The sequence below is a fragment of the Papio anubis genome, chromosome 18, assembly GCF_008728515.1.
Source record: "Papio anubis isolate 15944 chromosome 18, Panubis1.0, whole genome shotgun sequence".
NCBI lineage: Eukaryota > Metazoa > Chordata > Mammalia > Primates > Cercopithecidae > Papio > Papio anubis.
Window position 1 is genome coordinate 36,393,538 of NC_044993.1, and position 13,986 is coordinate 36,407,523.

Consider the following 13,986-nt stretch of genomic DNA (forward strand, 5'->3'; position numbering starts at 1 on the left):
CTTGGCTCACTGCAACCTCCACCTCCCAGGTTCAAGCAATCCTCCTACCTCAGCCTCCCAAGTAGCTGGGACTACAGGCGTGCGCCACCACACCTGGCTAATTTTTGTATTTTTTGTAGAGACAGGGTTTTGCCATGTTGCCCAAGCTGGTCTTGAACTCCTGGCCTCAAGTGATCCATCCGCCTTGGCCTTCCAAAGTGCTGGGATTACAGGTTTGAGTCACTGTACCCAGTTCCATATGCTCTTCTTATAATGTGACATTGACATTATTCCACTGAGAGGTAGAGAGGGTTCCCTCACCTTGGACCTGGGCAAGGGTCTGCATCTCTCACATTGATTAACTGTCTCTATCAACAGCAGAGGTGGAAGTGAAACTATGTAATTCTAAAGATTATACAAGGCAATATAGATTCCACTTGGTTCTCTCTCTTAGGACATGTACCTTGGGAGTACTGAACCAACATGAAAGAATTTAGCTACCCTGGATCACCATGCTGGTGAGACCACATGGAACAAACATACAGAGATGCCCAATGAGCTCCACCTCTGCCAGTACCTAGTTGTTCAAGTCTTCCAGGTGAGATACCAGTCATTTTGATGCAGAAACATGACATCCACACTGTCCCCAGCCTGAATTCCTTACAGAAGCTGTGAGCCAAACAAATTGTTTTCTGCCCCAAAGCCTTAAGGCAATTTGTTACATAGCCATAGTAATGGAAACAATATTATTGTTGTTGTTTTTTTTTTAATTTTTTTTTTTGAGATGGAGTCTTGCTCTGTCGCCCAGGCTGGAGTGCAATGGCACCATCTCGGCTCACTACAAGCTACGCCTCCCAGGTTCACACCATTCTTCTGCCTCAGCCTCCCAAGTATCTGGGACTACAGGCACCCACCACCATGCCCGGCTAATTTTTTGTATTTTTAGTAGAGACTGGGTTTCAATGTGTTAGCCAGGATGGTCTCGATCTCCTGACCTCATGACCCGCCCACCTCGGCCTCCCAAAGTGCTGGGATTACAGGCATGAGCCCCCGCGCCCAGCCTATTGTTTATATTTTTAATCTTGCACAAAATCTAGAAAAGTGATAGAAATACAAAATTAAGCTTGAATGGATATTCAGCCACTAATTTTATATCTAATCAAAACACATACATGAATACATAAAATTTATTTTTATAACCAAATGAGACTATTGTGGATCCCCTACCAGATACATTCAAAAATAATAATTTTTAAGGCATTGTTTCTAAAAGATCATCTTCACAATCCTTTTTTATTCAAGAAGTGATACAACTTTCCTCTTCCTATAAAAGCGAGGAAGGATGGAAGATGTCCTTTGGCTTCACTGTATTCATTACTGGTCTAAATGAAAATGAGAAAAACTGGAAATTCTTCATTTTTCACATTTACACATAGACTGTCTTACAAACCCACTTATATGTATCAATAGCATAGATGTTCTATTGTCAAAAAAAACAGCCAAGATTTATGTATTACATATGTCTCTGGGAGATGGTTTCATAATATTCTTGATTTATGATGTAAAAGCAAATTTAGATGCATAACTACTGCATTTCTCTACTCTATCAAGATCTCTTAGAAAGTATAAAGTTAAGTCAGTCATAGCATTATCCTGTGCTTCAATAAAGGGTTTAAAAGATAATCTATAATGTTCTATTTTGGCTCTAGAAAATTCACAACTACTTGGATGGCAGAGAGAAAACAACAACAACAAAAAAAGAAAGTCTACAACTGCATCTTTCCTAAAAAGAAGAAAAGAATTAGTCTTGTGAGAATTTTACCGTGCTTAGATGATAAAACGGAGCGGGAAGCTCTTTTAAACAATTTATGCAAAGAGTAGACTCTGCCTAGTTTATCTTTGGTCCTAAAAAATATTTGTTGAAAAATTCCATAATACTAAAAAATAGTTATCCTCAAAATTAACATCTCGTGGCCATATCTCATAGGGTCAAATAGATCTGGTTTCAAATTCTGGCTCTGCCATACAGTAGCTATAACACAGTGGGAAAATTACTAAACAGTCTCAGAGGCTGCATTTTTTTGGCTGAGGACTGTAAGAACGAGTTATAGGTTAAAAATGCACAGAAAATACAATGAATCAAATTAAATTTCCATAACCAGTATTCTGTATTAAATATCATAAGAGCTTTATTTCCCCTTACACTCCCATGAGAATGACATCCCACATTATCTCACAGTGTAGCTCACTATAAGCCCCACAAAGGCAGGTATTTTTAGGCTTTGTTTGATGCTCTATATCCAGCACTGAGAACAGTGTGTAGCACTGAGAACAGGTGCTCAAGAAATATTTGATGAATATTTTACTGAGTAAATCATTTACTGAATAAACTGGGCTAAGAAGCTGAAACTAAAGTCTCAGTAATCAAAAGAATTGAGTAATCAAACGTGTTTTCAAAAATAATTTACTAACCAGCTCTTACGTGGTATTTGCTCATGTATCACTGGACTTCATACAACTTAACCACTATGAGTTGACATACCTCAACTAAATGGTGATAACGTTTGTTCTATCTAATTTACAGGATCATCCTGAGGGTAAAATAAAAGCTTGTTTAGAAGCCTTTAAGGCCCTTTACCAAAGAAAAAAAAAAAAGCAAAAAAAAAAAAAAAAAAAAGTCAACCAGTCCTTCTCTTTGCCAGACTACAGAAAGGCACTGAGAGATGGACAGGAACATAGTTTACTCAGCCAGATCATGTAAATATACAAAGAGCTTAGGAAACTTGAAAGCACCGTCCATATGGGTGCTTTATGTGCCAGAAACTACATTGTTGCCTTATTTAATCTTCAGAACAGCTCTGTGAGGTAAACACACATATCTCCAGTTTAGAGATCACAAAACTCAACTTTCCAGCGGTTAAGTAAATTGTTCAGTCACCCAGGTCGGGTTCTAAAGCCACCATATACTATCTTTCTTCTGCAGATATAACAATTCAAAGAGGGAAATCGTAATTGAATCAAAATTCTATTAATGCAAATACAAATTTAAAATAACCTCACTCATCAGTACACATAGCCAAAAACATCATATTTAAATAACACCTTGGTTAGGCTTTGCATCCTGGGCCTATTTGCCCCCCTCTTTATCCAAAGTAATTATAAAACTACTTGAGAAATTAAATGGCCTCAGGTTTAAATGCCACACACACAGTAGAAGAGCTGATAAACAATCCGTACTTCCGTGTCACTTCCCATTGGCCCATGAAAGGGAGGTGCCTACAGAGCTAACAGTCACTGGCTAGAATGGCCATTTTTCTCATCCGCAAGCCCAGTCCGAAGGCTGCGACCTAACACGCCCGGACCCCGACAACAGGAGTCCTGTGCAATGCCCGGGGTGACCAAAAAGCCCTCGAGGTAGCCACAATCCTGAGCCTAGTGACAAATGGGGGCATGTATCTATATCCGGGTCGGCGGAGGGCTCATTTCATGTGGCCTGGGGGAAAATGAGTCTTAATTTGTTTACACAGACGTAAACACAGCCCAAAACGCATCAGCTCGTTGACTCTAACGCCAGCAACGTCTGGGCAAAGGCAATTTGGTTAACAGGTGGAAGCGAACAGACGGAGACGCCTGGAGACCCAGGTGCCACAGCCCGGTTAATCGCGGTGCAAATAAGGGCAAGTCCCCTCCCCTTCTCCGTGCGGTCTTGATAACGACACTAGTTCATTCTACTAACAAGGCGGGCGGGGGGTCAGATGGGCCACACACACCCATCTTCCTCATCGGGACCCCAGCGCGATCTCAGCTTCCCTATGTTACTTTAGGGCAAAACGCGTTCCCCATTCGGAAGCCGCGGGGAAGCGCGGCGAGAGCAGGTTCGCCCTCGGAGCGGCTAAGTGCCTCGGAATAGCGCAGAGGGGGTCCCCACGCCTCTCCCGGCTGGGATCCCGCAACCCGCCCGAGGGTCTCTCGTGGCGCGCGACGCGGCTCGGAAGGCACCGGTTCACGCCGACTAGGCCGGAAGCGCCCCTCCGCCCGCGAGCGCACCTCCAGAGTGTAGCTCTCGCTCATGCTGCGGTAGCTGTCCCAGGCCTCGGCCCGCGCCGCCTCGTCCATGTTGAGGCGGCTGCACAGCTCGTCGAACCGCTGCTGGATCTGAGGGGTGGGCGACTCGTTAGGCGGCGCGGCGTCCTCCGCCTCGCCGTCGTCCTCCTCCTCCTCATCCGAGGCTGCCGCCGCCGGAGGAGGAGGCGGGGGCGGCGGTGACTGGTCACCTCCCGACGGCATAGCGCACCCCTGGGCAGCCGGACCTCAGGTGAGGTGAGGGCCCGGGCCCGCAGCCATTCAAACCGCGAAGCGCCCGCCCGTCCGCCGCCCGCTCCGCGCCTGCGCCTGCGCCGCTGCCAACGACGCTGACCTCCTGCAGGCACCCGTAGTCTTGAGCAAGGCCTGCTGGGAAATGTAGTCCAGGCCGACGGTTCAAGGGGGCCAAAAATCATGTTTAAAAAAATTAGCTCGCCTAGTTTCACCAGGGGTGAAATAAAAGCACCTTCCCCGCATTTTAAGCACATACCTCCCCATCGTGAGAACATTCAACAGGGTTGTACTGACGAGAAAATGTCCAAAAGACACTGACGTGTGAAGGTTTCGCATCCAGGTTGTTCCCAGAAGTAAAACTTCCTAATCGCCTGGATATCCTTATCTAAAAAACCAGGATAATAGCAAGGGCCTGTCTGTGTACCTTCACGAAACTGCCTTTGCAAAAATCCTAACAGTGAGAAAGTTACCACTGTGAAAGGGATCTGACCTAAATGACTCCCTGCTTCTCACCTCCGAGCTGCACTTGTTCATTCCCAGGCGAAGACCCAACTAACTACAGGAGGAATTTAATTTGTAGTTTCACTTTGAAGCAAAGATTTTTACAGCCCTTTCCCAAAACAAACCCCCTTCTTGCCTGAGGATCAGTCTGCCTTTGTAGAACTAACAAATTAGCCACAAGATTAGAAATTATGATTTAGGAGTCTTGTAGCCAGAGGCTACAAGATTCCTAACCTCCCCAGTTGCTCTCAGGGATAACATCACTATTGTAAAACCTAAGATTGTTGCTCGAGATACTTTTCAGACCCCGCATTCCGATGCATGAGCTGGCGCCACTCAGACCATAATCTGGCTCAACCAGTTCTACAGTCCCACTCAGGAACAGAAGACAGCAAGAGCCCACTTCAACCCCCTAAGATTTCACCTCCCACCTGACAAATTAGCATTCGCCACTCCCTGGCCCCCTATCCGCCAAGTCATTCTTTAAAAACCCCAGTCTCCGAATTTTCTGGTAGGCTGATTTGAATAACCAAACTCCTGTCTGCCCTTCAGCTGACTCTGAAGGGCAGACAGTCCTTTTTTTTTTTTTTTTTTTTTTTGATTTGAGACAGAGTCTGGCTCTGTCGCCCAGGCTGGAGTGCAGTGGCACGATCTTGGCTCACTGCAACCTCCGCCTCCCGGGTTCAAGCGATTCTCCTGCCTCAGCCTCCTGAATATCTGGGATTACAGGTGCGTGCTACCGCGCCCGGCTAATTTTTATATTTTCAGTAGAGGCAGGGTTTCACTATGTTGACCAGGCTGGTCTTGAACTCCTGACCTCAAGTGATCCGCCCGCCTCGGCCTCCCAGAGTGCTGGGATTACAGGCTTGAGCCACCATGCCCGACCAATTCATTTTTTTTCGAATTCTCCTTTCTTTAATTTTTAAAATTGCCAATCCTTGATTTATAAATGAGCTTGATATAAAACATTTTCCAGATTGAGGAGCTGTAAGAAGGCATTACTGTTTTGCTATTTTTGTTTTGCTTCCTGGGGCATGTAAACTGACACAGGGAAAACTGCTGGGACAAAAGCAGGGGCTTATGGAAGGTATAATGACAGGCGAGAGGACAGGAAATGGAACCCTGAAGATAGGAGAAAATCAGGTAGAGACAGGTAACAGGATATTTCGGGAACAATTTTGAGACAATGAAACCCTCTTAAGAAAACCTTAGTAAAATTCACAGTAATCAGCAATGCTTTTGGAGTTGGCTAAGTGATGAGTCTCAAGGTGACTATGGGGCAAGAACAGAAGTTGAACACAAATGGTTTAGAAGTATCTGAAAATAAGTACATACGCTGGGCGTTGGAGTTCACAATGCCCAGCACTTTGGGAGGCCAAGGTGGCTGGACTGCTTGAGTACAGGAGTTCAAAATCAGTCTGGGCGACATGGTGAAACCCTGTCTCTACAAAAAATAGAAAAATTAACCCAGTGTGGTGGTACACACCTGTAGTCCTAGCTACTTGGGAGACTGAGGTGGGAGGATTGCCTAAGCCTGGGGAGGCTGCAGTGAACTGTGACCATGCCACTACAGCCTGGGCAACAGAGTGAGACCCTGTCTCAAAAAATAAATAAATATTAAATAATTTGGCAAGGCGCGGTGGCTCGTGCCTGTAATCCCTACACTTTGGGAGGCCAAGTCGGGCAGATCATTTAAGGTTAGGAGTTTAAGACCAGACTGGCAAACATAGCGAAACCCCATTTCTACTAAAAATACAAAAAATTAGCTAGGAGTGGTGGCTGGCACCAGTAATCCCAGTTACTCAGGAGGCTGAGGCAGAATTGCTGGAACCCAGTAGCCTAAGGCTGCAGGTAGCTGGGATCATGCCACTGCACTCCAGCCTGGGCGACAGAACAACTCCATTTCAATAAATAAATAAATAAATAAGTTTATTAAAATCTTAGTATTTTACCTGTATATACACTGGGGATATTAATTTTAAAATAATGATATTGCTTCCTTTGGAAATTATTATCAACACTTTACTATGTCAAAGCAAATAAGAAGGCCATGAGCCTGATATCATCTGTCTCTGTAGCTGGAGCTTGTATGTAAGCAAACCAGAATTCAATATAAACAGTAAGACAACAGTAAAACAAAACTTAAGCTTAACCAATCAGAAACTGCCAACTAACCTCTAATTAGGGATTTTCCTTTTTTTTTTTTTTTTTTGGTGACAGAGTCTTGCCTTGTCACGCAGGCTGGAGTGCAATGATGCAATCTCGGCTCACTGCAACCTCTGCCTCCCAGGTTCAAGCGGTTCTCCTGCCACAGCCTCCAGAGTGGCTGGGATTACAGGAGCCCACCACCAAAACCGACTAATTTTTGTATTCTTAGTAGAGAGGGGGTTTCACCACATTGGCCAGGCTGGTCTTGAACTCTTGACCTCAAATGATCCACCCACCTCGGCCTTCCAAAATGCTGCGATTCCAGGCATGAGCCACTGAGCCCAGCTCACACACCCAAATAAGGCAAACACCCAGCTGTAGCCAATCAAGTAATTGCTTTAGTTTTCTATTAAAGCTTACGGCTCACCTGCAGGGTGAAGCGCTCTGAATCTCTTAAGTGCTGCCCAATTCATGAATTGTTCTTTGCTTAAATAAACTGTTAACTTGTCCAAAGTTTTTCTTTTAGCAACTAAGAGAAAAACTTAAATTGTTTTAACAATTAAAGTTTAACTTCAAATTGTTTAACTTAAATAAATGATGTGAAATTATCTTTACTATTTTTAGTAAAAATGTAATTTAAATAATTATTGCAATGTAAGTAAAATTGGTGGCAATAAACCATCAAATAAGTATTTTATTAAAATATCCTTTGCTTGTTAATACCCATGTTTTCAAAGCCTTTTAGAACGGGGGTGGGATGGAGGTGTGAGTATTACCTGAAAGGGGTCCCCATCCAGACCTCAAGAGACGGTTCTCGGATCTCATGCAAGAAAGAATTCAGGGCGAGTCCACAGTGCAAAGCGAAAGCAAGTTTATTAAGAAGGTAAAATGATGAGAGAACAGTTACTCCATAGAGAGTAGGATGTTCCCGAAAGTAAAAGGAGGAATGCGTCCGCCCTAGGTACAATACTTGTTTATATATAGGATCTAAAAAGATCATGAGGAGATGTGCTCTGCTACAAGGATTTATGATAAAGGATTAATCTTCCTAATTACCATATTTTGCAAGAATTGATACCATTATCTTTAAAGCAAAATTAGGAATGCTTCTATTCTCAAGATATCAGGATATCAGGACACTCCTAAGTCTGGGTCTGTTTAGTAAATGTTATCAATGTGTTCTCTTAACTATGAACATCTAGAGGCTAGGAATACCTAACTTTCTGGGAATGCAGCCCAGCAAGTCCCAGTCTCATTTTTCCTAGCCCTCACTCAAGATGGAGTCACTGTGGTTTGGACACCTCTGATATGGGGAAGTTAAATTTCCTTGAGGTTATTATTTGACTTACAAAACTTAGTCATAAAATGTAAGAGGTCTTTCACCTGACTGGCACATGTGCTCTCTCTGTCTCTCATTCTCTCAGTCATTCTTCATTCACCCTTTGAACCCAGATAAAATACTGTGGGAAAGACCAGGTCACCTATTGTCAAATATAAACAAAGCCGAACGTTAGTTAAAGTGTGGAAAACAGATTTTACTCAGTAACTACTAACAGACAGCAGGGGAAGAGCTGAGCTTCATTCCAATTTTTGTAGATGTGACTGGGTCTTTTAAAGAAAGAGTAAAAGAGGAGGGGGAGAGAGCAGAGCTTGAGTAAAAAATTACAAAGCGTGGGTCAATGTTAATGTCACTAGGCTAGTTGTGTCTACTAGCCAGTAACTATGAAAATCAGGCTACTGTCCCCTACACAGACTGGAAGACAGAATCCCTATTCTTCCTGATGATTTCAATGGGAAAGTGGGGGCAGGAAGCCCAGGATCATTCCAAAGAATTGACCCTAAGCTCCCAGAAGCAATGCAAAAATTTGATCCTCTCTCTCTCTCTCTTTTTTCTTTTTTCTTTTTTTTTTTTTTTGAGACAGAGTCTCGCTTAGTCGGCCAGGCTGGAGTGCAGTGGCGCAATCTCGGCTCACTGCAAGCTCCGCCTCCCGGGTTCACGCCATTCTCCTGCCCCAACCTCCCGAGTAGCTGGGACTACAGGCGCCCGCCGCCTCGCCCGGCTAATTTTTTTTTTGCATTTTTAGTAGAGACGGGGTTTCACCGTGTTAGCCAGGATGGTCTCGATCTCCTGACCTCGTGATCCACCCACCTCGGCCTCCCAAAGTGCTGGGATTACAGGCGTGAGCCACCGCACCCGGCCCTCTTCTTTCTTTTCTTTTCTTTTGCTCATGAGATATGGTCATCTCTTACGTGCAGAGGTTTGGAAGGAGTCTTTATGTGCCAAGAATTCTGCAGTTATCACCACATGGATTGGACCCAAGGCCTTTGGCCCTCAGCTGTGTTGAATGAGCCAGTTTGGAAGCAGAAGCAGATCCTCCAGCCTTCAGTCAAATTGCCCCAGCTGATACAATAGAGATGAACTTTCCCACTGAGCCCTGCCCAACTGAAATCTGTGGGACAAAAAATGATGTTTGACATTAACATTCCTTCAAAGAAAGAGATTTTAAGTCACAGCCATTTTTGATCGTCGAAGTTAACTGGTTCATCTTAGTTTTTGAGCAAGATGCTAGGAGTTGAAATTGTAACTGCCCAGTGAGTTTTTCTGTCCTGCTGCCCAGACAGAACTGATTTATCAAGACAGGGGAATTGCAATAGAGAAAGAGTTTAATACACGCACAGCCAGCTAAACGGGAGACCAGAGTTGTATGACTCAAATTGGTCTCCTTGAAAATTTGGAGAGTAGGGTTTTTTAAGGATAATTTGCTGGGCAGGGGTCTAGGGAGTGGGAACACTGGTGGAGTTGGGGATGAAATCACAGAGAGTCTAAGCAGGTTCTTTCTGCTATCTTCTGTTCCTGGGTGGGATTGCAGAACTGGTTGAGCCAGATTACTCATCTGGGTAGTGCCAGCTGCTCCATCAGAATGCAGGGTCTAAAAATATCTCAAACACCAATCTTAGGTTTTACAATAGTGATGTTATCCCTAGGAGCAATTGGGAAGGTTAGGAATCTTGTAGCCTCTGGCTGCAAGACCCCTAAATCATAATTTCTAATTTTAGGGCTAATTTGTTAGTTCTACAAAGGCAGTCTCGTTTCTAGGCAAGGAGGGGGTTTGTTTGAGGAAAGAGCTGTTATTATTTTTGTTTCAAATTAAACTATAAACTAAATCCCTCCTATAGTTAGCTTGGCCTATGTCCAGGAATGAACAAGGGCAGTTTGGAGTTTAAAGACAAGATGAGATGGTTAGGTGAGGTCTCTTACACCATCGTCATTTTCTCACTGTCATAATTTTTGCAAGATGGTTTCAAAATAAGAGTCCTAGACTATGCTAACCCAACACTTCTTTCCCTTATCTTACCTCCTTGTCCTCCCAGAAGCAGGAATGGCTATCTTAATACACAAATCTGACCATGTCTTCCCCTACTTAGCTGGTTTTCTTGCTGTTCTTGGCACAAAGTCTACCCCTTCCATACCATGAGTTCCCTCCCTCTTGCCCCTTCATCCTCACTGAAAATTGCACTCCCACACTTCCCCCACCCCTTTTTCAGTCACCCTTTTCCAACAGTTAGGTACAACCTTAAATGGCTCTCTGGTATTTCTATTGAATACTCTCATGACGCTTATTATAACCATAATAAATTATTTACATGTTTAACTATTTCATGTCTATTTTCTTCCCTATGCTTTAAGTACTATGAGATTATGAGAAGTGGCTGTTTGGTTCTGGGCTATAACCGCAGCGCCCAGTATGGGGCCGAACATGGAGTTGACTCACTATAATACTTATCGAATAAGTGACTGATTATAATCAAGATATATCTTGTTCTTATTGAAGCCTCAGATTTTGTGGATGTAAAATTCTTACTCATGTTGTGATCTGATAGCACAACAGAATGCCAAAGAACATATGTGTCAGTCATCTAAAAATGAATTTTTCCTTTGCATTATAGAGTCATCCCCGGTATCTGCAGGAGATTGGTTCCAGGACCCTAAGGATACTAAAATCCAAGATTGCTCAAGCCTCATATAAAATAGCATAGTATTTGCATATAACCTACTCACATCCTCCCGTGTACTTTAAATCATTTCTAGATTACTTATAATACCTAATACAATGTAAATGCTGGGTAAATAGTTGTTATGCTGTATTGTTTTATTTGTATTTATTTTTTTATTTTTTTGAGACAGAGTCTCACTGTGTCACCCAGGCTGGAGTGCAATGGTGCGATCTCAGCTCACTGCAACCTTCGCCTCCTGGGTTCAAGCGATTCTCCTGCCTCAGCCTCCCAAGTAGCTGGGACTACAGGCACCCACCACCATGCCCGATGTATTTTTAGTAGCGATAGGGTTTCACCGTGTTGGCCAGGCTGGTCTCAAACTCCTGAGCTCAAGTGATTGCCTGCCTCAGCCTCCCAAAGTGCTAGGATTACAGGCATGAGCCACCACACCCAGCTTGTATTTTATTTTTTAATTGTATTTAATTTTTTTAAAAAATATTTTTGGTCCATGATTGGTTGAATCTGTGGTTGTGCAATCCACAGATATGGAGGGCTGACTGTATATATCACCTTAAAATAAATGACATAATTGTGAAACCGCACATAAATATTTTATACAATAAAACAAGTGGTCTACAAACTTTTTGGTCATGTTTTCCTAATGGAATTACCTCCTGGCATATTTTAACATCTAAAATTTTTCATTAAATTATAAAATTTGGCTTTTAAAAATTCAATGGGATTTTCGTGTTCTACCCCTTTGTTTCATTTTTCTTGCATGCTTAGGTAGGAAAAAGTTGTTGGCTAAGTTAATCAAGAGAACCTGAGAGTAAAGCCAATATTTTAGGTAAAAATGTGACCCTTAATTTCTGGAAAACTGAGTTCCTTTTGGCTTATACATTAGGCCTAGAAGGCAACGAAGTCTTACAGAAATGGCAAAATCTTACTAAAGATAACTTACAGGGGAATATTTCAAATGAACAACAACACATTGAAGTATACATTTAAATATACATTGAAGTATATTTAAAAATGACTATATTTAAAAATGAAGTATATTTAAAAATGAGGATTGCTCTCAGCAAAGTCCCTTTTGGCTAAGAATGGGATTGGCACTATGGGATGTTACCTGCTATTTGGATTAATCTGTCTTACACTTTTTGCTGATGGCTATGGATAATAACAGGATTAGGCATGTACAGAACCATGGGACATGGGGAACTTTTTCCTTCCCACCGGGGAAACTTAAGAGCTGATGGTACTGCTTAAAAAAAGATCCTTTCACTACTGAAAAGGAGCCACCTGAACTTTTCAGTGTTGCTGCAATGGTTGGGTCTTTCTCTGACCTCCCTAAGCTCTTCACCTTCCCCACCCTGCCATAGGCCATGGTTTCCTCTCTCCTTTCCCTTTCTTATCTTTTCTATTACTCAGGGCAACCACTTTGCCCAGGGACCACATGTTGAAACTCCTAGTTGGAGATGGGATTAAAGATAAGAGGGCTCATCTGGGGCATATTTAAGCCTTGTCAGTTTTATACTGCGGGCTAAGGAGTGGATAATGTCTATGTTTTATCATATGCATTTTGCTCCAACCAGAACAAAAAGTAATAATAATTGTCCTTCATGATGTGGTTTGGCCCCCAGGACAATGGTGTGGTAAGTTTGGTCACTAGGGCCACACTTAGGGACAACAACCCCAGTAGCCTGGCATGCTGGCAAAGGGTAATAATTTCTTACCAGTCAGATTTCTGGCTTTTCCTCTTTTTCTCTGTGCAAACTGGTTACATGAACAGTAAAATCACTGCTTATCTCCTCTGTAAAGTTTTAATTAATACAAAAAAGAATTCTGAGGCTGGTCTTAAGCTGTAGTGAATCTAGTGTGGTTTGTGTCTTTCTGTATCATTCCGTCATAAAAGAAGGGTACCTAGGACTCCCATAAGCCCACTGTTCAAGATGCCTTAGCAAATTGAATGAGGTTTCCTTCTTGTCTTGTATGTCCTTGGGAGCTGGACCTTGTAACCATGTGGCTGTGCTTTCTCTTTTCACATTGGTGGCCCAGTGCAACCCCTAGCTTATGGGATGAGCCTTTCTGATTCATATTTGGGTGACCTTTGCATTTTTAATTTTCTTCCCCTCCATGAAATGTCTTGAATTTTCCTTTCTCAGAGCACCTATGAGGTTACTTCATAGGTGAAGTTTAAAAGTTTAAAAGCCAGAAATATTGGCCATTTTGCCTGGCTAAAGTTGGGTAAAAAGAAATTTTAAAAATTTAAAATAACTTTATTAAATAGTGCTATGGTTAAAAGTCAGATTAATTAAAAGTAGATATTCAAGATCTAATAGCTTGGGACACCATGGGAAAAACAGGAGGCACCAGAGACCCTTTCTGGGCTCTGTTCTTCTGAGGACTCCACCCTAAAGCCAATAACCAATTAAAAAACTAAAAAACTGGCAAATAAAAAAATCTTACAACTACTGTAGCAATCTTCTTCTGTCTGTCTGTGTAGTTATATATGTGTTGTGTGTGTTATGTTTATATAAAAACTAATTAATTGGCTTAAGCAAAAATAAGCACTTAAATGTTTTAAAGAAAAATAAAAATGTTAATGCCTTTTAGTTCATGTAACTTTAGTAATCTTTAGGAAATAAAAATAGCTTTAAAGATTATTAATAAAATAAGGACATTAGTCTAAAATATGCAGGTCAGATATTAGGTGTGCTAAATGCTTTAAGATCATAAATTGTTTTAACTTTAAAAGAATCATTCAATTTATTTTGGAGATATTACATTCTAAATAAGACCTGGGGATATATGAAATTAGCCATGCCCCCAACTATGCAAGAAGGTTATAAAGAAAATAAATTTTATACAAAAAGGATCTGGTATGGTAAATTCTTGTCCTAAAGTAAAATGACTGGTTGTTTAAAAAGAGGGATGTTTAGGACAAGTCAGAAAGTCCAAGCATGTCATAGATGTTCTGTATAAGTCGTGAAAGGATTCATAGAAGCTGGGCCCCACACTCAGCTGGCCACGATAGCAGGTCTC

General features: G+C 42.2%; 1 protein-coding gene and 1 long non-coding RNA gene across 4 annotated transcripts in view; one reads left to right on the forward strand and one right to left on the reverse strand.

The window, feature by feature from the left end:
- Positions 1-13,986, reverse strand: part of RBL2 (RB transcriptional corepressor like 2) — a 107,049-nt gene that overhangs the window by 54,154 nt on the left and 38,909 nt on the right. The window contains exon 1 of one of the 3 annotated variants that reach the window (XM_021931973.2): positions 4,027-4,404. The exons of 1 other annotated variant lie outside the window; for it this stretch is intronic. In XM_021931973.2, coding sequence (XP_021787665.1) covers positions 4,027-4,266 — 240 coding nt within the window. In that variant the 5' untranslated portion in view covers positions 4,267-4,404. Of the gene's footprint in view, positions 1-4,026; positions 4,405-13,986 lie in introns of those variants that run through there. One more of the 3 variants, XM_021931975.2, reaches the window with a different exon arrangement.
- On the forward strand, positions 3,283-3,748 carry LOC116271286. Its single transcript, XR_004179777.1, has 2 exons — positions 3,283-3,393; positions 3,507-3,748. It is a non-coding gene; the product is annotated as an uncharacterized LOC116271286 (long non-coding RNA).